Source organism: Alligator mississippiensis, chromosome 10, assembly GCF_030867095.1.
Source record: "Alligator mississippiensis isolate rAllMis1 chromosome 10, rAllMis1, whole genome shotgun sequence".
NCBI lineage: Eukaryota > Metazoa > Chordata > Crocodylia > Alligatoridae > Alligator > Alligator mississippiensis.
Window position 1 is genome coordinate 23,417,291 of NC_081833.1, and position 23,878 is coordinate 23,441,168.

At 42.7% G+C, this 23,878-nt stretch overlaps 2 protein-coding genes across 8 annotated transcripts in view; one reads left to right on the plus strand and one right to left on the minus strand.

The window, feature by feature from the left end:
- The first annotated feature begins 354 nt into the window (after positions 1-354).
- On the plus strand, positions 355-16,134 carry HRK (harakiri, BCL2 interacting protein). Its single transcript, XM_059713564.1, has 2 exons — positions 355-942; positions 9,541-16,134. The coding sequence occupies exon 1, from the start codon at positions 581-583 to the stop codon at positions 893-895; it is 315 nt and encodes a 104-aa protein (XP_059569547.1). The 5' UTR covers positions 355-580; the 3' UTR covers positions 896-942; positions 9,541-16,134.
- The window catches only part of RNFT2 (ring finger protein, transmembrane 2), a 50,716-nt gene continuing 42,918 nt past the window's right edge, over positions 16,081-23,878 (minus strand). For all 7 annotated transcript variants that reach the window (XM_019493704.2, XM_006266405.4, XM_019493706.2 and 4 more), the window contains 3 exons: positions 23,461-23,526; positions 22,249-22,350; positions 16,081-20,370 (listed from right to left, as the gene is read on the minus strand). In XM_019493704.2, coding sequence (XP_019349249.1) covers positions 20,236-20,370; positions 22,249-22,350; positions 23,461-23,526 — 303 coding nt within the window. In that variant the 3' untranslated portion in view covers positions 16,081-20,235. The remainder of the gene's footprint in view (positions 20,371-22,248; positions 22,351-23,460; positions 23,527-23,878) is intronic.

A 23,878-nucleotide genomic window follows, 5' to 3' on the forward strand; every position in this document is an offset into this window, starting at 1 on the left:
AGGTCCAAGCGCCGAGTGGGCTTGCAGGAGGATGGAGTCCGCCCTCCGGCTGCACGGGGATTGAGCAGCACTTTCTTTAAAAAGTCCCGACCCCTGGGAACGCTGATCCTGCCCAGCAGCTCCGTGTTCAATGAGCTCAAGAAGCATTTGCTCCTTTCCTGTAGTCAGGGGCACGCTCCTAAGACAGGGCAGGACCAGCATCGGTGCGGACTTGGGTACGTGACGGGGCGGTGGCAGCACGGAGGTGAGCGCGGGGTCCGCGCGGAGCAACACCGCGACAGCACGTGTCCTGGGCGCCGCGTCCTGGCCGGCTCGGGGGTGCGGTGGGCCGGCGGGGCGGGGCCCCGGGCTCCTTCGCTCCTCCCTCCGCGCCCCGCGGCCCAGGTGCGGCGGCTGCGGCAGGTCCCGGGCCGGGGGCTGGAGCCGAAGCGGCGGCGCGGAAAGGGTTACGGCCGCCGCCCCGGCGGGGAAGGATGATGTAACCCCCCCGCCCGCCTCCCCTCCCCTCCCCTCCCCTCCCCGCCGCCGCCTCGTCCCTCCCCGCCGCCCGCACAGATCCGCGCCGCGCCGGGCCAGCCGCATGCCTGCCGCCGCGCGGGGCCCGGCCGGGCCGGCCGCCGACATGTGCCCGTGCGCCCTGCGCCGCGCGCCCCCGCCCGCCCTGCCGCCCTGCGCCCCCGCCCCCGCCCGGCCCGCCGAGCCGGCCCCCGGGCCGCAGCGCGTGGCCGCCCGCCTCAAGCGCCTGGGCGACGAGCTGCACGAGCGCACGGCGCGGCGCGGGGCGCGGCGCGGGAAGGCGCCGGCCGCCGGCGGCCTCGCCACCTGCCTCTGCCTGCTCTGCGCCCTGGCGCAGGCGGCCGCGCTGGCCTGGCTGGTCCGCAGGAGGAGCCCCTAGGCGCCGCGGCTCGGGCGGGAGCGGAGACGGAGCGGGACGGGCCACAGGTACGGACGGGACGGGTGGGGGGTGCTGCGGGCGGGCGAGCGGCGCGGTCCAGCCCGGGGCTGCCCTGCCCTGCCCTGCTGTCCCGCACGTCTCGTGCCGCCCGGCTCTGCGCGCGGATCCTCGGCCCCCGCCCTGCCCCGGCCTCGGCGCCGAGAGCCCGGGCCGGGGACGCGTGTGCGCCCAGGATGGGGGAGTCTGTGTGCGAGTGTGTGTTTGAATGTGAACAAGTGTATGAGTGTGTGTTTGAATGTGAGTGTGTGTGTGTGTATCAGTGTGTTTGAATGTGTATCAGTGTGTGTGTGCATGTCTGAATGTGTATCAGTGTGTGTGTGTGTGTGCATGTCTGAATGTGTATCAGTGTGTGTGTGTGTGTATATTTGTGTGTACGAGCGTGTCTGAATGTGTATGAGTGCGAGTGTGTGTATGAGTGGATTTGTGTGTGTGTGAGTGTGTGTATAAGTGGGAATGCATACAGGGGGTCGGACCTCATGATCTGTTTAGGTCCCTTCCGACCCTAAGCACTATGATATTATGATAGTGTGAGTGTGTATGAGTGTGTGTGTGTGTGAGTGCATGTGACAGCTCAGTGCCACTGACAGAGGCTGCCCTGCCAAGTACGAAGTGTTTCCTCTGCCATGTATTTTTTCACAGTTTGCATCAGTTTTTTGCAAGAGCCAAAAACCAAAACAAAAAAAGAGACTGATGAATGCGGTAGAGCTGCTGCCCGGAGCCAAGAGATAGTGTAAAGTCCATTAAATTGCCTCAGAGAACATAATGGGCTTGAGCCCGGTGTCCAACTGCGTTCCACAGAGATTTCCCTTGGGTGGCACCTCGCCTACTGGGAAGTCCCCAAGGATGGAGAGCGCACCCACCCCTGGCCGGCCACTTGCCATGCCCCAGGGCAGCCTTATTGCCTGCTGCCTGCAGCCCTTGTGCAGTGAAGAAACTTCACCTGCTTCATCTCATCTCCTAGGCAACCTGCCGCCTGGCACCGGGTCAGGGGAGCAGTGCTGCTGCCTGCCCCTGGCTTAGGCGTGCGAGTGCGGGCAAGTCCCTTGGCTGGGACTCACTGGTTCATTGCACTCACTGCTGTAGCAATGGCTTGAAAGGTCCTGCCAATAGCTCACGTAGATGTGCTTTCCAGGAACTGTTCGCCTGTGCAGCACTAGCTCTCCTCTTCCTTGGGCTGGGCTGGTCCTGTCTGCACCCGCTGCCGCTTCCTAGGGCACATACATGCGACTCTGTGGCTTCTAAAGCAGCTTTCAGGCACTTACAACAGCAACTAATGCTGTGGCATAGGGGCACTCCTAAACTTAATGCCCTGGGGAGACTGATGGGTGAATGATCTCTCCTGACTGTAGAAGCATTGTGCAGTCTGAGCATGACAGCTCAGTTCCATCAGTTTCACACACTGTAAATCCCAGAGGGTTGCTGCGCGCCTTATTTTGCTGCCGCCTCCTGGGGTTTAAATAGACAGTGCTTACCCAGTACCAAGAACACTGATGCTTTACTAGAAAAAGTAATTCTGAGGGGTCCCCTCCTGCTGTTTTAGGGATCAACTGATTTCTCACATGAAGGAACTTTAGACTTCTGGGATTAAACCCAGTTATTTCTTCTTCCAAAATGTAGAGATTGTCCCTATAAACCAAACCCAGAGAGGTAGAAACCTATCCTGCTGGTAGGACACCACTTTTTCTACAGTCTATCTAGTTTCAATGTTCTAGCTCCTGTGATCGTTGTTATGCTTTCTTAGATATTGTTCTTTATTAAAGAAGCCATCACTAATTATTTTAACATTCAAATGCCAAGTGCCACATGGCTCCTTGGTTGTGACCCATTTCCCTAGCAAACAAAGGAACCTAGTTTCTATTCCTCTCTATGCTGGACTGCAGATATTTTAAATTGTCATCTATATTTTGTGCTTGCATCAGCTGAGTTTAAGACGGTTTTTGCTAAAAATGATCTGCAGTGACAAAGGCAAAGCAATTGGCCATTTAAATTATCTCAGTCATTTTTCAGAGGTAATATTGTATTGAAAGGACAGGAAAAAATTCTCACCTTTTAGATGTTTCACACACACACACACACACACACACACACACACACACACACACACACACACACACACACACACACACACACACTTTTTATATAGCACAGTTCCAGAGGAGAGGGTATTATCTGCCTGAAGGAGTTTACAATTTAAGGCCCCAGTTCCAAGTAGCACGTAAACATACACTTAAAACTGTACATATCAAGGAAAGCACTGTGGTGAATATTTAATTTCTAGCGTAACGGGTTTCAACTTTTTTTCATTCGCGGGCCCCTTTGGAAATTTCCAATGGAGGTGTGGATCCCTTTTGAATTGTAAGTTTGGATATTCACATACTTTTGATTGATCATAGTAATTTTTCATGGACCCCTTTGATAGTCTGTGGACCTGAAGGGGCCCATGGACTGCAAGTTGAAAACCACTGTTTTAGCATATGAGTAAGTTTCATTGACTTTAGTGGTGTAGGTTGTAGCCGTGTTGGTTCAAGGACATAGGCAGACAAGATTAGTTGGGTAAATCCGATATCTTTTATTAGACCAATTCAAATAGTTGGAAAAAATCTTCTTAGATTGACTTCAGTGCTACTTATTTAAGGGCTTAAAGTTAAGTATGTGACAAAGTAGTTTCCTAAATTGGTGCCTTAGTTAAGACAAGAAAAAAAGGGATGGCAGCTCAGGGAGGGGAAGGAAAAGGGACGAAAAATACCATTTTCACCCATTCTGTTGTCTGTTTGTGACTTTTCTGGTCAAATCAAGATTGTGCTTTTTAAGGCAGGATGCCTAGTACATTTTTTAGGTGTTTTGAAATAATAACTAAATATACAATCACTCAAAGAACTTCATCTACAGTGTTTTAAAATAGGGTTTAAAATATATGTGCACGTGTTTACATTGCTTGTACTTGCACACAGACACACACATACCACGTGTATATAACATTGTGTTTGTGTGTGTGGTGTACACTTATATCTGTCTGTAAGTTCAGTCAGTTCATGTCCAGAAGTCTTTCCCTGCAAGCAGAAGACTATACTTCCTAATTTAAGCAGTAAATTCCAAAATATTGGGACTGGTTTGTTCAGGAAGTTGTGAGGATGGTAAGTCACTGAATTCCTAGCTGCTGGATGAGAATGTGATCTAGTGGTTAGAGAACAGTAATGGGAGTCGGGAGTAGATCTGTGTGATCCCACCTCAGCCCCCATCCAGGGTTCAGTTTGAGATGAGGTTCATGAATGCAGAGGTGCAATTTTGTTTACAAGTGTTGGGAAATGAACCAATGTAGATTTGCTTGAATGTTTGAGTTCAACAAACTTGAATCTCTAGGGAACATTTGTCGCATCTCACTTGCCTTTTCCATTATAACAAGACGTAGCAGCTCCCTTTTTATGTTGCAGTGTGGGTTTGTGGAGTTGTTAAGAGTATGTAGATAATATAGTTGTTGTAAGAGGAAGCACTGGGCATGGGAAATATTCATCAGCCTCTTAATTATATCAGTGCTCTCAGTACAAGCTCGCCAGGGCTGTGGGACAAATCGCACCAGACTGTGGACAGAAGGAGCTGTGCTGACTCAAAGTGTTCTCCTCTTCATAAGCAAATATACAAATATGTCTCTCTCAAAACAGGACCTTTTTGAGCCTGGAAACAATCTTAGGAATGATATTAAATGTCCATATGTGGGGGACCACCAAGCTAATGACAGAAACTATGGTTGCCATGTGTCCAGTGTCAGAACCATCCAACTCTCCTGGTGAGTTTCCAAGCAACAAGCAGCAGCACAAGCAATAATAGCACTGTGGATCCAAATACAGTGCAATACAACATAATATACAGAGACACTTAAACAAACCACCAGCACCTCACCCTCAGGGTTTAGATCCTTTTTTGAATCCTATCATTTTTCTTTTCTTGTTTTCTTAATTAAAAATAATTAATTTGTTCACTCCGATATTAACTTAATGCAATATTTAAAACAATGTATTTTAAAACCCCACTGAAGTTGCATTGATGAGTATGGTACCAGGACACGGAATAGAAGGGATGAATGAAGAATAGCAGTTTAACCATCCTGCAGAATGAACAAAATATGTATTCTCACCCCTTCATCAGCAGAGAAATTCATCAGTGATGGTGACATTCATGTGCAGCAGGTTGGAAAGCCCAGGTTGTTCAGGATGTGATCCTTCAGAACGTTTTGGCATGGTTCATAAGAAGAGAAGAGCTAGCTTGTACATATAATGCTGCTCAGCTCAATCCTTAATTGAATCAGCATTAATCTTATGGACTAGTGGTTAGAGAAAGGAAACAGGCAGTGAAGGAAAGGTGAATTGCAGCTTGACTAATTGCTTACTGATTTCCTTTTCCATAGCTTCAGGTGGAAATGGCATTCCTTTCTGACTGGGTCTGTGTCTGTCTGTCTCTCTCTTTATATATATAGATATATATGCATGTATACCACAACCATGTCCAGAGTGGAATATGGCAGCTGTTTCTTAGTGTACATCAATTCAGGTCAGGAAGAGCTCCCTCTGTACTAGGAGCCTTCTCCTGCTCTTACTGACATCAAGTGACTTCAGTAGAGGCACGGCTGGGTGCACTGGATGGAACCTAATGTCTATGGTATAGATTTTTGGATGAACACTTAGAAAATGTCAGCTTTATAATAAATAATCTGACATGACCTTGAAAAATCCAGCTGGGACATGAAGTATAGTTAGCATGTGCCAATGTGGCTCTCAAGTGTCCTTTGTTTTTTTCTTCTATTAGTCTAGAAGTGGCAGTGTATTAAATTAAACCCTACTTCACCCCGCCAGCTCTGCCAGCCTGGTTCTATGCCCATTGTGTTGCCAGTAATTTCCCCCACTGCTTGCTGCTAGGTTCATGCAGAGCTTCTCTGTCCAAAGTCTCAGTGCAGTTAATTATCTGTATTAAAACTGGGCTGATAAGATTTTTGGAGGTGTCAAACTGAGCTGTGCAGAAGTCCAAAAAAGAGTAAAGACCAGAGGCAATACTGCAGGTATTGGACTAGCTGGGCTGACTCAGCAGTGGATTTCAGTTTTGTGTGATGAAGGTAGACCAGACATTCAGTATCTTACATCCTGTTTGTGTGTGCATTGTTGAACTTGATGCTGGGAGGAAAACTTATATTCCTGAAAAACTAAGAATGAAGGAACCTACTGTGTTATATTCCTCATCCATAAACCTCAAAACCCCTTACAGCTATACTGCAGGATTAACTTGCATGAGAGAAAGCACAGCATCAATTTCCTTGATAATCCAGTAGCAGAGATAAACAGCAGTCTAAGAACACCTCATTCTAGGAGTGGATTTAAACTAAACGGGACCCAGATCCACTGAAACACTGGAGTCCCCAATATTCTGCCCTTCCCATTCTGGACTCCATGATCTTTCTATCCTGGTTCCTAAGACCTCCCAGGCGGGTTGTTCCTCCAAGTCCTTCACTGAATCAACTCTTCCTTTCTTGTCTCCATGAAATTGCTCCTTGTTCTCTCTCCTAGGTTTCCTTTCAAATCCAGATTGAAATGTAGCCCTGATGTAAGTAATTTCAGCTCTCAAGAAATTCAATAGGGGTCACATTCACTCATGCTAGAACTCAGTCCAGCCTCTCATTTCACATGAACTCGCTGCTGCATTAGGGTGCAATCCCAGGGATCCTACTTTTTCTTACTCTATTCCCAGTTTTTTCAATATGCTCCCTTGAAGTTTATCGATAACTTATTAAGCACCGGCAAAATTAATTATTGTTGCAATCCACTGAAGTCAAAGAGGTTGCACTCTCTCATCCTATGAGGGAATTTGGCTCTACTCACCTACACAAAGCCTCTTCCATGATTTCATCAACACTAGACCAGATGTAGGCAGAATACTTAACTCTGTCTTGGCTTTGTATCTCTAAAAAAGCCAAGCCAAAGAATGCTCAGGTGACATCTCATCTGAGCCACTAAATTCCCATACTGTGCAGCACATTCCTTTAACAGAACTATTTTCTTACCTGGTAAAACCAAAGTACAGTATTTAACATTGAGATTTTAAAGCCACTTAAAAGTTTGGAGGTCTGATTCTATTTAAAAGACAATGAGAAGTAACTGTCTAGATCTGCTTAGACAGCTTTTATAGTGTTAGATTAAATGCTTTCCATTCTATTGTCCCTAATTACCAGGTTAAATGCAAGGGGGAAGAGTTCTGAATGGAAGTTAAGCATCTTTAAATGGCTAGACCAAAGGCAAGAGTGGACACAAAATGTATTTTAGTTTCAAGGAAAAATGACAAGCAATTTATTTTCAACTCTTATCAACAGAATTTGGTGGGAAGGGTTACTGAAAATCTAAGATGTTTAGGCTTTGAACTTCCACAAGTTTGTTTTTTAATAAAACTTGAAACATTTTGAACAAAAAGGAAATTTTCATTTTGGCATAAAGCAATTCTTATCAGAAAAGGATTGTGATGAACAAGTTTTGACCAGTTGTATAGACAGACTATAACCACCCCAGTATGACATATGGGATGAGGTTTGGCTTTCCAAAGCCCTGTTCATACCCAAAGGCTCAAATGCTGATTTGTCTATTTGACAAGCACCTTTCATGGTAAAATTAGAGTAACTCTACTGAAGTCAATTGAGTTGCCCTGAATTTACAGTGTTTTAAATGAGATCAGAGTTTGGCTCAAAGCGTATTCCATTAATGAGTCAGATGCTGGCAATGCAGCCAATACGCACCCAGTAATGGCTTTAACACAGCCTTGGATATTTAAAGTTGTTTTATTGAGGAATGGGATGTGGTCCAGGATTCTGGGACTCTCTTTTATTCTTTGGGTGAAATTCACCTCTATTCGGAGAGCCGGCTCAAGGCCTGTGGAAAACTCAAGAGCCATTTAAGCTCTCAAAGGGCTTAAAATGCAACAGCTTTGCGTTGGGCTCTCTGCCTGCACCAGGGTTAATGTAGCCCTTGGAGGTTCCGGGATTCATCAGCGTTACCTACTTTTTAAAGATTTTTGGTTGTTTAGGATGGTCATCTTCAATTTCCACCTGTCAGATCAGCAGCAACAATGGGGTTGCATGAAATTTCCCTTCTGTTTTCTATATTGTGTCACTTAAGGTTTCATTTATCTGTTATCCTTTTTGTTCTAGGTCAGATATTTTTATATGTTTAGGGGATATATAGCGAGAAAATGTTTGAAGAGTATAAAATTTTGAAGGGATGAACTGTCAAATGCTCTGTGCCTGTACAGTGCTGGCATAGGGTGACCAAGATCCCTGGGTTTCTGCAATAGTAGTAATGAATGACAATGGAATATATTTGCTTCCTATTTAAGTATTTTGTTTTATACATTTCTCTGAGTATCATCATCCCAATTCCTCAGTGAAATTTTTGCCTTTCTTCCATAAACCCTATAAAGTTTAAACCTTCCACTTGTTAGGCTTTCTATTCAAATACATCTTGGGTCAAAGTGAAAAGGATGGTGTCACAAGCTAACCTGTGGTGATTGTTCATATGCATGAAGAAAGCTGCTATACAGTTTGTAGTCTTTGTTCAACTGAATATATAGTTCTGTAAATCAGGACTGAAATTCACTGACAGGATTAACGCTGTATACATGCATTCAAATGATCAGGAAAATTCTCCCAGGTTTGCTTTCCCAGTAGAAAGACTTACCCAGAGATTAAGAACCCAGAGCTAAAGTAACATGGTTGTGTCAGAAACATAGGTCAGGAGAATTAAAGTGGGCAGTGGGTTGGCACCTGAGCGATTTATTAACAGTGCCTGCCCTTTAGCCAATATTATCATGTTCCTGTTCTTTTGAGCATTAAACACTTTTCCCTGGTATCCTTTGCCAGAAAAACGTTACAGAGCAGATCTACAAAAATCAAGTCAGAAACTTTTAGCTTGTTTGTGAGAGTTGGCAGATATAGCCTGTAGCATACTGATGTCAATGCATGTGAGGGTATATATGGGAAATGGGGATTTAACAACAGGTGCCCTGGGGTAACTCCCCTGCTAATTTGCACGTATATAGGCACCTTTCACCTGAGGATCTCTAAGCACTATACAAATACTAATTAAGCCTCACAGTCCACCTGTGAGGCAAATAAGTTATTACTGCCCTCATTTTGCAGTTGAAACTGAGACATAGTGGTGTTAAGTGGTTTGCTGAAGGCCACAAATCTAATCAGTGGCAAAACCGGGAATGAAGCAAGCAGTGCTTCCAGTCCCCTGTGATATTCAATACACCCTCCTGCTGCTGTGGAAAAGTTAGTCGTTTCCCTGAAAGTTAACATTTTGCGAGTCCAAAACATTTAAAGAGTAAGCCACCCTAAGTTAGAGCCACACAGGAATTCTGAGGTAGCATTGGGAATGAAAGACTGATCTTCTGTGCTTTAACCACAAAACTATCTTCCCCATAAAATATATGCATGTCCTAGTCAGTAAATTCTTGCATCAATAGGAAGGTTCATGCATAAATTTAAAAGAAGCTTTTATTGCAACCAATGCATTAATATAATTAAAACCAAACAATTTCTTTTGTTTTATCAGGCTGGAGAAAATCCTGCGCCCTTGGAGAAAATTGTTTCCCATATTCCTACAGGGAATCCAGAGCTTGAGCAGCAGCTGTGAAGACTGGAGATGAAGAAAGAAGTGGAACATGATGAAAGAGCCTTGAGCAACGTGAAGAAAGATTTGCACTAAGGGAGCTGTTCAAGGGCCCAGCAGCAAACCAGACACACACACATGCTTATATATAGAAGAATGTAAAGCTTCCTGTATGCGTATGTCAATACGTGCATGCCTTGTTGAGAACATAAGCAACATTCCTTTTAGATGACTGAGGTCTGAGCGCTTGTGCTCCTTCAATTTAAGTCAAAAGATTAGTGATGTCTTTACTGTAAGGCTAAGATTTTCCACACCAGACAATATCTACTGTATGGGATACAACTGTCCCTTTTAATGCAGCAGGGTGAAAAATCTCTTATACACCCAGGGTTAGAGGATACCTGGAGATGGTGAACATGCTGCAAAAGTGCATTGCTAGTCTTGGGAGGTGGGGGAAGGGAGTGGGAGGGGGGGAAACTTGTGTTTAGTAGTTCTGACAAGAGAGAGTTTGTGTGTATAAGTATCTATTAAGCCAGGCAAGCTTTTCTTAACGAGTTTAGGATCTCTGGTGCTACATGTAAAATTTGTCTGGGGCTACAGTGCCTCTTTGCGGTGCTACGGTTTGACCATAATAATGTTCTAGAACCCAAGACTAGGAAAAATATATTTTGGTTATTAACATTACACAAACAAAAATATGTTGTGAAGGTCCTATTTTCCTTTCCTTCTACTTGTAAATACATTAAGAATAACCCTGAGCTTTACATAACACACTTGGCCAGTTTATCTCTTAATTTGGTGGCAGAGAGCATGGAAAGTACCATGTTATTAGGTAGCATTTATATGGAATCAGAGATTCCTTTCATTCATTTATTCAGAAAAAAGGCTGATGAGATCAGCTGCATGGATCCGAGGTAGCACTTGTAGGACTTCTGTGCCTAAGAATACATCTACACTGCAAAGGTCCAGTTGTAGCACATGTAGGCAATAACACTACAGTCATCAATAACAGTGAAGGTGACCTAGGCTTCACCATAAGCTAGCTGCTTAAGTAAGTTCCAGGGTCCCTGAAAGATGTGTACAGTTTACACCAAAGCCATCATCACTGCAGTTTCACTGCTATCATTACCTACACTATCTAGATTAAATCTTAATTGAGCATGCCTACATGGATTGCAATCACACTTCCAACAGCAGTGCAGACGTACCCTAAGCCCTAGGCTGCTCTTTGAAGCCATAAAGGTTAAAAGAGCTATGAAATACTTTCTAGTAATTCTCAGGGCTTCCTGGATCAATTACAGCCACCCCCCTAACACCACATTCATAGATGTTCTGTTGCAACCCACTGCGTTTGGAAATTGCATAAAACAAGTTATAAAAATTGGCTCTGGGGTGGAATTTTAGCAGCTGAGTCTTACCCAGTTTGCAATCATTCTTACGAAATGCTTTTAAAAGACTGGGTGCGACAGCCACAATCGGCAAACACATCCTGTTTCATAGCTGTCACAATGGATGAAAAATACAGAGAAGCAGCAAATTTACAAAACATGGTAGAAAATAAACTCATTAGTGTTTTGAATAGGGACACAGAATAGCATAAATAAGACTAGCTCCATGCAAAAAATATGCATGGGAAGTGATTCAAATTGACAAATGACTGCTCGCCAGAACAGAGACATTAAAGAAATATTGAAGACTGAACACAAAGAGCCAAAGGAACAAATGTTATTGGGGATCTTTGTAGGGCTGTGCAACTAATTTTTCAGTCCTCCTATCACAAAGAAAAATGGGAAAACAAAATCCAGTTCAGATTGAGTTTTCCCGCACCCCCACATTGACATGAAAAACCAAAAAAGAAAACATTTTAAGTCAAATGAAATGTTTCCAATACCTTAGAGCAGGTATTGAAACCCAGTATCGCACCTCTTAGGCAAGTGCCCTAAGTTATACAATAATTCTCTTTTGGGCTCGATGAAGACTTAAAGCCTGAAAGTATTTTCTCCAACTGAAACTACCTGATAAATTTGCAAATAGTTTCAGAATGACTAAATCATTTAAAAAATATTATAGCTCTCAGTGTTTGTATCAGTAAGCTGATTATGGAAAACTTTTCAATGGCACCAAAGGAATGTGAAGTGTTCAGTTTTCAACATCTTCCAATAGAAATAGGGATCCTAACTGCTCTTTCAAGCTTTGAAAAATCTTCCTTTACTTGCATCCAGTCAAGGCACAGAAAGGTTATTATGTGGTCTTTATGACCAGTCAGGGCTGCTTGAATTTTCAGAACTTGCAGAGAGGAGTTAGTTTCTGGGCCTTCTATAAACTGACATCTCCCTGCACTGCATATTCATTGGTTCATAGGTCCACACATACATATTTGTGGCCACTGTTGGTTCCTCATCAATTCATAAAAAGAAGAAAGGGCTATACTTAAACAACAACTTGTTCACAGTGGAACATTGTACATAGCTTCATGATGATGTGCACCTTGTGAAGAAAAATACATTTAAAGTCCATCTCATCTACTCATGAGGCATGAGCCAGCTGTGGCTACCAGCAGGTCCCAAGAACTACAGCATACTGGTACAGCCTTCTCCCACCACATTCCGGGTGTTGACAGGTACTTAGCACCCTATGTTCCCCATTGATCTGATCACTCTCATGCTGAAATAAATGAGACTTCAGCTATTGACTTCAATGGGCATTGTGAGAGCTCAGCAGTTTCCCAGATTGGGCCTAGACTTTTAAAAGGATACATATGTGAAAAAAAAACGAGATTAAACTAGATAGATAGATAGATAGATAGATAGATAGATAGATAGATAGATAGATAGATAGATAGATAGATAGATAGATTTGGGCATGATAGTCAAGAGTTAAAGAGCAAAGAGTTTGACAGGAAGATTGGAAAGTATACCTGCACAGTACACATGTACTGTAAAGGATCTTCCATATTAATAAAGATATATTTTCCCTTCACCTGCCACCTATACAGACAGGACTCATGGCACAGTCTTCTTGCACAAAACATATGAGATGGTTTATGTTTATTTGTACAGGACAGAGTACCCCCACAGAATCCTGTCCTCTCCCCAAAGTAGTAGCTTCCTGGGTCTAAATGTTTAACAACTTCCCAGAAGAAGGCGGCATCAATTGCTTTTGTTACAACATGTGCACACAGTTTGCATTATTATTTACTAACTGTATCATGACAAGGGCTATTTCGGTTTGAGACCTTGTGTAGCTCCTTCTGTACCTCATCAATCACATATGCCATGCTTTTGTGACACACTAAGGCAGATTAATGTTGAGAGGGCCAAGTTCTGCTTTGAATGTTATGCCCCTGATTAGTTGGAGCTCCTTAAATCAAGTTACCAAGACTCGCATGCTCAGTAGTGACTAAGCACCCAAAGACCAACAGACAAAAGGTTTCCTACAGAAACCAGGAAGGATTCCCTGGGAGACAGGCCTTTCTTCAGGTGTTCTCAAGATTCTATCAAGAATACAAAGAACAAAGCCTTCACTTATTCCCATGAAGCCCCAACTAAATCAGTGGTGCTTCAAAAATTTAAACAAGAGCAGGGGTTTTTCTTTAACTATGACTTGCCTGGTTTGTATAGGTTTCCATCAGGTATTTTGTGTGGACTGAATGTTAAGATTTTGGACACCGAATCTCTTAATGGCTGGATCAAAGCAAACATTGCTAGAGAAGCCTTTTGCCAGAGCTTCCCAGCCAACATTCGCTGTATATACATCTAATGATTTAGTAGAGGGGATGTATTTGTCTAAGCCTTACATTTTTCTGGTATAATTACTATTGTTGAATGCCTCCATTTTTTGACAAGGAGTGTTTTTATCCTCTTTTTAAACACCAGATTAAACTCTGGCCAAGAGCTGTATTTGGAAATGCAGGCATGTTGTATACATTCAAGCATCGTTCTTGTTGCATTACAAAGACTGTATGAGCTGGTGGAGATTTCTGTATTTTCCTAATGGGTAGGAAACCTGCACAGTCCCTCTCCACTTTCTGCAGCAACCAAAAGAATTGATTTTGATTAGCTTCATAGTCGCGCCCCTGTAAAGACTAGGGAGTGCTCTCTAAATGAAAAAAAGACCTCATCTTAGGTTTCAGCAGACAGTGGTTGTGCGAGCCAGCAAAGGAGGTTATGAGATCATAGTCTGTATGGAATGCTGCATAATGTGACTGTGAGGAAAGTCTTTATTAATTTTTAAAGCAGCACTCCAATGAGATAGATCCCATAGCATATTGGAACTTCAAATTTCAAGTTAAAAATGCAATATAGCACAGAATAATTATATTCCCCTCTTAAAAAGTCACTAGGCCAAGTGAATTTCTAGTGTGACTCCACTTTTTAAGTCAATGGGGCTAGACTCAGGGTTGAATTTAGTTAAGCATTTCCATTCTTGCTCTTTCTTAAAAATGATTTTTACCACTTAAATATGATGGAGTAGTAGTACATATTTACTGGAGGTTGTTAGTGCATACTCTGTCAGGTTTTTATGGGCCTAAGAACAATGTTACCAGTTGGAATGTGCAAATCAAAAATTGATGGGTTTGTAATGATGAGGTACAACTGATCCACCATGCTTATTGCTCAGGGCTTGCCTACATACAGAAATGATACCAAGTTAACTACATTTCTGCTTAATCAATTTATTTAAATGGTGCAGTCCCCTTGCATAGACACTCAGTTTAATTTGGTTTGTTAGAAAATTAAACTAAATTAAGGCAAGCAACTCAAAATCCATTTAAGAATTGCCAGAAAAGGCACTGCATCAATTTAACTAGATTGATTTTGAAACAGATTTAGTTAAATCAATGCAGTTTGTCCATGCAGACCAGGCTTGGGACTCAAAGCATTTTCCATAATCTGCTGCAATTGGAGAACATGACCCAGTACTGTTCCAGCCAGCCTCCTCCTAACATGAACACAGAAAATACAGCAAGATGCAAGTAGGTATGTGCATAAGGGATGCAACAACAAATCCTTCTCTCTTGACAGATCTCTTACCTTGTCCAGAAAGGGCTGATGGGGGAATTGGATAGCATGTTGTACCACTGGGCCTTATTTTTTAGGTTTCTTTATAAACAGCTTTGAGAAAAATTGTAACAAAATAGTCATTTACAATAAATCCAATTTAAATGTCACAACTAGAGACAGTTAAAATCCAAGTCCTGGGTCCCAATATGGCAAACTTTGGATCATTTTAGATATAAAGCTAAACTTCACAGGTAGACCCAATATCTAAGTTTAGACTGAGCCCAAATCCCACAACCCAAATCCACACCCCCCAAAGCAAATCTGACACTGGATCAACACCAACACCATAGCTCAAGTCTGCACAGAACTGCAAGTTGCTGCTTACCATGTATGTGGTTCACCTTGTTCATCTCATAGTGCAGAACCTTGAAGACATTGGTATGATTATGACCATGTTCATCAAAGTCAAATCCTATTTGAAAGTACAAATAATAGGTGACTTTACCTCCTTCAGTATAGTATCAGGTGCTCTGAATGAAGGAGAGGAACCCTTATGTGTTGTTTCTATGCTCCCCCTCAACCCCCACACCCATGTCCTGGATTGAATTTGCAGGCTCGCTCTCTCCAGACTCCTCTTTATTCACAGCAGAGGGTGTGCACCTGCACTAAGACAAATTCTCATTGTATTCATAGCATTTCCTTCTCTTGCTGGCTTGACTAATATTGCCTCTGTGCTTGCAAAGATTTGCACCAGCACCTACCCTGAAGTATTCCCAGCTTCAGGTCTTTTGAAAAACAGCATCTTTCAACTAACAGCTGTGGGAAACATAATACAGTAGGACTTTATTGGAACTGAGCAAATACTCTACTGGAGTATATTTCCATCAATATTCATTCAACTGCAGAAGTGCATTTTGATTTAACCATGCTTCTTCAGAGTTTACTTTGAATGGGTATTTATGCACTTGAATTTTACCAATTTCTGCATGACAAAGGCAACTTCTCAGATCCCTGCTAGAATATTAGCAAAAGGCCTATTTTAGACTGTATATTAGTCTGTCAAAATCTCAGTTTATACTGTATTATTATTTATAGATGCCATCAGATTTTGCCAGGGGGAGGGGCAAAGCCACATGATTTAAATGCACATAAATATTCATCAGCATTTATTAGCTGGAGAAATTTCCATCATGCCCCAACATAAATATATTTGAGAATTTCCCAGTCTGCGCCCAGAGTCCTTATTAATAGAAGAACATGATGAAAGTCATTGAATATATTACTCCTTTGCCCATTATGCATTCAATTCTGCTGTTTATATGAAAGCTCTTGCAGAGTCACTGTGCAAGTTTCCTCCCTCACCAAAGTGAAGGCAAAGCATGTACTCAATGCATTTGCAATGAGCTCGCTATCTATGACTTGTTTATAGTTGGACATGGCTTCTCTCTTTTGTAAAAGAAATTTCATATGCTGGAGACTCTTTGTACATATTTATAATGACTTTATTAAAAAAAAAGTTGTTCACTGGTTAAAAGCATTATTTTCATTTTCTCCCTAAAATAGTAAGAATATTTACTTCAATCTCTTTTCACAATCCTACTCCTACTGAAATGGATGGAAGCTTTGATTCCCAATTCCACTGGAGCAGGAGGTAGACCTATTCCCCAGAAGACTCTAAATGCCAAGTTAGAGAAGAATCCTAGCCTCTTCTCCATGGTAGGGACACAGAACTACCATCCCAACTTAAATGACAAAGAATAGCTCAAGGGATTGCTAATGGAATACAAAGCCTATTATCTCCACATTGTCCAATACAAGTAGATAAGGGCCAAAGCCAAAAGCTGTTTAGTGGACCATATACAATGAACCGATATCTTCCCTGTTCCTAGAAGCGCAAGTGCCTACAGCACAAAACACTCATTACATTTGGTATGAATTAGTCTCAGAAGAGGTGAAAAACTGGATGGTCCATGCAGACTGAGCAACTATTTTATCCTCTATTATTCCCCTCTATTTGGCACTGGTGAGGCCACATCTGGAGTACTGTGTCCAGTTTTGGGCCTCCCACTACAGAAAGGATATGGACAAATTGGAAAAGGGTACAGTGGAGGGAAATGAAAGTGGTTAGGAGACTGAGGCACATGACTTATGAAGAAAGGCTGAGGGAACTATGCTTATTTAGTCTGGAGATGAGAAGACTGAGAGGGGATTTAATAGTAGCCTTCAAATACCTGAAGGGTGGTTCCAAAGAAGGATGGAGCTGGACTGTTCTGTGGTGGCAGACAACAGAACAAGGAGCAGCAAGTCTCAAGTTGCAGCAAGAGAAATCTTGGTTAGATATTAGGGAAAGTTTAGGTAAGAAAACTCTCTTGCAAGGGTAGTAAAAGCACTGGAATAGGTTATCCAGAAAAGTTGTGGAATCTCCATCCTTCAAGGTTTTTAAGACCCGGCTACACAAAGCCTTGGCTGGGATGATACAGTTGGTGACGGTCCTGCTTTGAACAGGGGGTTGGGAGCGGATGACCCTCCTGAGGTCCCTTCTAACCCTAATTTTCTAACATACCCCACTCTACCTGTACTGTAGAGAGACAGAGGTTTTCAGTCTCCAGCAGCATCAGGCAACCCCCTTTTCTGTTTCTGCAATTATGAGATGTGAAGCTTATAATGGGTGGCATGCTCAGAGCTGTCTGACCTCCCATGAGAGCCTAGTACAATGTAATTGTGCATAAGAGAACCACACATGTATCTGAGACTGGAATCTGGTCCTGAAACAGAAGGAGGAAACAGGGAGATCTGAAGTGAAACAAAAGTGCAGATTAGGATGTTCATGATTTCACACCAAATTAGAGTGCTGTGAGAGAAGCATAAATGCACCAAAGGCTCTCACAAGGCTTAGAGGTTTTTTCGTTGAGTGCCAGCATCAAGCCTCACCTCATGTTTTTCCTGAACATTTGAGCAGCAGGAGAGCATTTCAACCTCTAACAAGATACTCACACTCTCTTCCTCTTGCTCATGTTTCCAGCTGGAAGAAAGCAGTCAGTGAAAGTAGGCAAAAGGAACAGAACAAGGAAAGAAAAGAAAAGGATAATTTTGCGCCTAGATCTTCCTTTCTCTTCATGGCAGTGGAGAAAATGACAAACAAAAAAACCTCAGATTTAATCTCTTATAACAATTTTTGCACCTAAAGACAAGCAAAGAAATAGGTCCTTATAACTGGACCCTGCTTTTAGAACAGCCTTCGAGCAGAAGCACTTGGCATTGACAGAAACATTGAGAAACTGCTGGAGACCAGGGGAGAAGAGGAAGGGAACAGAAGACTTCTGTGCACGCTGATTGGGGTTGTAATTGCACTGTTGATAAAATATGACTGTCTATCTTTGTGTAAATTTTGGGGGATTAGATATGTTTTTGAAAGTCAAATCTGTTATTTTATTGGTTGGATTCATTAATAAGTAAAACTAAAAACTGCTTTGAGATCAAGAACGCAGAAATCCATTCATGTTAAATTCACCTTTGCTTTCTCACAGACTGGTTACCAATTTGCCATTCTACCCAGAATATAGATACCAAGCTGATGTATGCACCAAAATTATACACCAGTTGGCATCTCTGCTGCTTTCCTACAAAAATTAAGGATCCTTCCTTTTGGAGATAGCCAGATGTTTGCTTGGCTTAGTCTCTTCCTTTTCTAAAGAAGCATTTGACAAAAGCTATATCACTATATTTTAATAAAGCTACTTCTCCTTTCCCTTCCTTCATATGTATCTTTTAATTCAGGTTTCAGTTACTTTTCCCTCTATGTCTAACTCAGATTCTGCCTCCGTTATTTCTCCTCTGGCTCTGCTTAGCTATTATTTCCAAGGAAATGCTAAGACTAAATCCAGTTGCCATTAACTTCTGTTTGCTTTAATTTTTTCCCCAAGGGGTTTTTATAGCAGGAGGGGAGGAAGACAGCCAATACGTACACACAGCTCTGTTTCCCCCAGGTAGAGTTCTTCCTGATTATCCAGTCAAGTGGGATTGTAACCTTACAGCCATTTCCATAGTAATGAGCATGGAAGATGCCATGACTGCTTAATGAGGCAGTTTCTTAGGGCATTCAGAAAAAGCAAAGATTGTTTAGTGAAAGAAAATCTCCAGCTTAAGATGCAGAAGGAAACACACTCCCAAATTATTTGCATCCAAGTGCCACTGTAGCACCACTGACAGACACCATGACTGTGATAGCACTGGCCCTTGCTACTCCAAAATCCAGTAGGACAATAACCTTTTAATAATAAAAACTGTTCTCCCGAAAGAGTCCTTTTCTGAAATTGAGGCAGTTTGTTTTGGCAAGAGGGAGGTTGGGAAGAGGGAAGGTCTGCAATATGACTAAAATGGAGGTTGGAGCCTGAATGCAGGGATTTCATAAGCAAATCCTCAAGTATTGTACACCCTGAATTTCACTTTATTTCATAGCAGCTGTCATGAAGGAAGGAGTCATTGACAGTTTCTGTCAGAAGAGCCATCACTGACTGTCACTAGAGAAATATGAATTGTTTGCATGCAGCCTGGCCATGCTCAAATGCATGTCCTAGATGCAAGAGAACATTTAAGAGTACCTGACCTGTAAGACCATCTATGGGCATGTTGAATGAAGCACAAAAGAATCCAACTTTGAGTCTGTAACAAGTTGGCAATGTTGGTACGTAACACACCACACTGTATCAACAGGTATTGCTCTTCCTAGGAAAGCACCAGGTGAGTTCTGCCAACTTATTGAGAGAGGTGAGAATGGCTCCCTACCGCGATTCTGAAGTGTTGGCTGAACAGCTCTGAGGAAGGAACCCCAAGAACAGACATGCCCTAAGGAGAAAGGCTGGAGCTGAATGATTGGAAAGCCAGTTGCTAATTTCTTTATAATAAAGGTGAACCCCAGGGAAAGCATGGATTTCACTCTCTGAAACGTGGATTTCATTGAAAGAAACCATGTCCTCAGTGGTCTTGAATTAGGACTGACCTTTTGATCTAGTAAATTCAGACCCAGCAATGGGGCGAATGGTTATGTCTGTCCCAAAAACAGAACTCTGGACAGGATGCTGAAGCAGGGAGTCTCAAATGTTTTTCCAGGTGACATACTACTGGCAACATAGCTTTACAAAGCCAGGTCCTGAGAAATCATGGTTTAATGTCAGGAATCCAGTAGCAGCTCTCTTGAGAGGCAGTTGAGGACAGGTTCTTTCGATATTGTAGGCTACATACATGCAATGGGAAACTCTCTTCATGCTTTTCCTACAACAGTAATTTACACTAAAAGGACAGAAAACAGGAGCCAGAATCGGGCAATTTGTACTGTAGAAAGAAAGGTCAAGACACAACCTTAGCCGTAAGTTAGCAGTGAAGAGTGGCAGAAATGGATTCTGACTACAAAGAGGTAACCCACTTGCTGTCAGTCTCTTTAGAAGACTCTTCTTGTTAGTGTTGAATGACGGTCCCTACTTCAGAATTAACAGTATGCTCTCTGGGCTACTGGAGAGTCAGCACTCACCAAAAAAACAAGACAACAAGTCTAATAAAAATTAAAATAAGATTTAGAAACAATAGGTTTCCCAGCCTTTTCTTCTGTTTCCTCATGTATCACCATGATGAGGTGGGGTTAATATACTTGGAAGTGAGCAGAGGTGGTGCCATCTTTCCAACAGCGCAGGGTTTCTACAGTAACAGAGCGACAGAGGGGACAGGTCTTCTCCCTGTCAAACCATAGACAGAGGCACTCTTCACAAAACACATGCTGTGGAGATAAAGGGACATCATTAAAATGGGCAGAGGTCCAGCTCTGTCATCTAGTACACACATGCAATGGGAAAGCCACTGGGGGCACTTTTACACATGCTCCAGGGGTGGATTCCAAGAGCTGCTCTAATTAAATCTGCTCTAGGCTGCAGCTGGAGTACTGCGTCCAGTTTTGGGCTCCACAATTCAAAAAGGATGTGGAGAAGCTTGAGAGAGTCCAGAGAAGAGCCACGCGCATGATCAGAGGTCAGGGAAGCAGACCCTATGATGACAGGCTGAGAGCCCTGGGGCTCTTTAGCCTGGAAAAGCGCAGGCTCAGGGGTGATCTGATGGCCACCTATAAGTTTATCAGGGATGACCACCAGTATCTGGGGGAACGTTTGTTCACCAGAGCACCCCAAGGGATGATGACTAGGTTGAATGGTCATAAACTACTACAAGACCGTTTCAGGCTGGACATAAGGAAGAATTTCTTTACTGTCCGAGCCCCCAAGGTCTGGAACAGCCTGCCACCGGAGGTGGTTCAAGCGCCTACATTGAACACCTTCAAGAGCAAACTGGATGCTTATCTTGCTGGGATCCTATGACCCCAGCTGACTTCCTGCCTTTTGGGCAGGGGGCTGGACTCGATGATCTTCTGAGGTCCCTTCCAGCCCTAATGTCTATGAAATCTATGAAATCGCCGCAGTGTCTTGTTTACCAGTGTCCCTGTACTTTGAAATGGTGGCAGGGGCACTTGAACTAAAGCCCATTCAATGAGCTTTATTTCAAGTGCCCCCACCACCATTTTGAAGTGTGGGGATGCTGATACACAAGATGTGGGATGTTGCTAGAGCACAGTAATAACCATGCTCCAGCAGACTTGATTAATCGTTCATGAACAGGCACCCTGGGATAGGAAGCAATGAAACTTTAATGGAAGATAGTGAAAATCTAAATACCTCTCAGTTCCTTTGAATAATAAACCTAAACAATATCAGTACATTAGCCCCACATAAGCAATAATTGGGAGACAACAGCATAGTATAAGGTCTCTATTAAGCAATGGAAACACACACATACATGCCCCAGATGTAACTATCATATATAATGGTATCTTTGACTATATCTAAAGAGGGCAGACACTGCAGAGTTCAATTCAAGCTGCTCCTCATATTCCTAACATAAAGGTCACCCACCTCCTAAATATGATGCTTGTTTCAAAGCATGGGGGTGCTACAGCTTTTCAAATAAAAGGTCTCCAGAATTTTTTAATGATACAAAACAATATAGGGTATTTTTTAGGAAAGGCATAATTCATTCAACTGAAGTTTTCTTTTCTGGAAAATTTCAGCCAAAGGCAGAAGTTCAGTATGGAGAATTACCACCCACATACTCAATCTGACAAACTGCAATGGGAGAATGGGTTGCCTTCTAAGAAGAGCTGGTCAACCTTAATGACAGACTAATACCAGCTCCTATAAAAATGGATGAAATGCATGGTGGAGTAAGTAATGTCATCAGCATTATGCTACCTTATTCACAGGGTGCTGTTCTTAACCTCTGTTCTTTGTACACACAATCTCAGTGCTTTGAAACAGGAAATAAAATAACTTATTTTCAGTAGCAATGGGATGGCCGAAAATCAGATCATACAAGTTTTTCTATTTCTGCATTTATAATTTTACCCTCCAGTTAATATAAACATGGGGATCACAGAGCTCAACTGTACTCAGCTATCAAGAATTGTTGGGTGTTCGGTTTTGCTGACACACATTCACTGGGAAGAAAACAAAGACCCATGAAGCAACAAAGTGAAATTTAATTCCAAAACTGAAGAGGTTAATTGGTTATGGACTCATATGGGCATTGAGTTTGGCAAATTTAGTGTTCTTACTTGGCACATAAGGATCAGGGGTTCTCTGAATTCTGCTTGGCAAATGGCACAGATATCTCCAGCCTCACTACACTGCTGGCTGGTAGCGCGAACTCCGTAAGTCTGTTAGGGGGAGGGAGAGGGAAGAAAAAAAACACATCTGTGGTTTAAATTATCTGGTTTGTGCTTGTATATACCATTGCTTTCAGGCCTAGCTTTTCTGACTAGAACCTCCAAAAAACTAAGTGGCTCTTATATCAAAGCAAAGGGAAAGAATGATTCTCTGTGGGGAAAGCACATAATTTGGGAAATCTGGGTTCCATGCCCAGTTTTGTCACTGGTCGGCAACATGACCTTGGGCAAGTCACTTTGCCTCAGCGCTTTCATTTATAGAACAGGGATAATGACATTTAACAAGCTCTGTGGCAGAGGTGGAAGGACTAATTCAACATCATTGCAAAGCACTGCCAACAGGTACTTAGAAAGGGATTTTCAAGAAGTTAGCTATAAAAGCAATAATCATAACAGCAGTTTTCACTCACATATCTCACTGCTCTTTATGATGAAGGTCTCTATCCCCACTGTACAGATGGGGAAAGGGACACAATGCAGAGATGAAATGACCTATCTACGGTCCCAGGGTGAGGGAATCAAGTTGCGACAAAGTACTGTCCTCGCTCTATGTGGCAGAAAAGCCACAGGATCTTAATATTATAAAAGATTATTATAATATTCTTCAGGTATGGTGTTAAGTAATACCATAGTGCTACTGTATATTGCCATGTTTGGGACAATTACTGTACAATACTGCAATACTTATGTATATTAATGTGCTGCATATCAAGGAATGGATGTAATTCAAAGTCTTTCCTTTGTTGATGCACATGTACATACAATCTGAGGCTGACAGCTTTATTAGACTCAAGTGTATTGGGCATAGTATGCAAAGCCACCAATAATCACATCACATTCGGATTCGTAAATCTCTTTCAGGTGAGGGATAAAATAAATCAGCCATGCAACACTCTGCTAACACTGTTGGGAGAGGGCAGGTATTAAGAACTGCTTCCCCACTTAGAAGGGTGGAAGTAGGGTAGTAACTACTCATTACAGCTAGTAGGCAGTGGGTGACTTTTTTGAAAGACTCTGTATACCGGGCAAACAAACTTATAGCACTTTTCCTTCACAATGACATTTCCTGCGTGAACTTGGCAACTACATCTGATGACTTACCTGTGGCGTGCAAAGGACTTTCAGTGCCTTGCGGACACCTCCCAACCGACCACAGATGTCAAAAGACTGCAACAAAGACAAGCAGTTTTAGATGCTGTTTACAGGACTGTAGGAGACACAGTTCTCTAACATGGAAGGCACCAAGGGAACGATCATCTGAAAGGGGGAGTAGAACCCATAGGGAAGTACGAGACTGAGAAACAGTAAAATCAGAAAAAATGTTGTGGTGACCAAGAAAAGAGAAAAAGACGTGAGTTGGAAATGTAGTATGGTAGCATAAAAGAGCCATGTCACTCTGCAAAACACACATACTCCTTCCCTCCCCCATCTCTGATGTAAATATGTCTGGAATATAGCGTTCACTTTTGGACGCTGTGGCAAAAAGTAAAAGTAGTTAAGAGATGAACAAGAAAAAAGG

Coding starts and splice junctions, on each gene's coding strand:
- HRK (XM_059713564.1), top strand. CDS start 581: ATGCCTGCCGCCGCGCGGGGCCCGGCCGGGCCGGCCGCCGACATGTGC.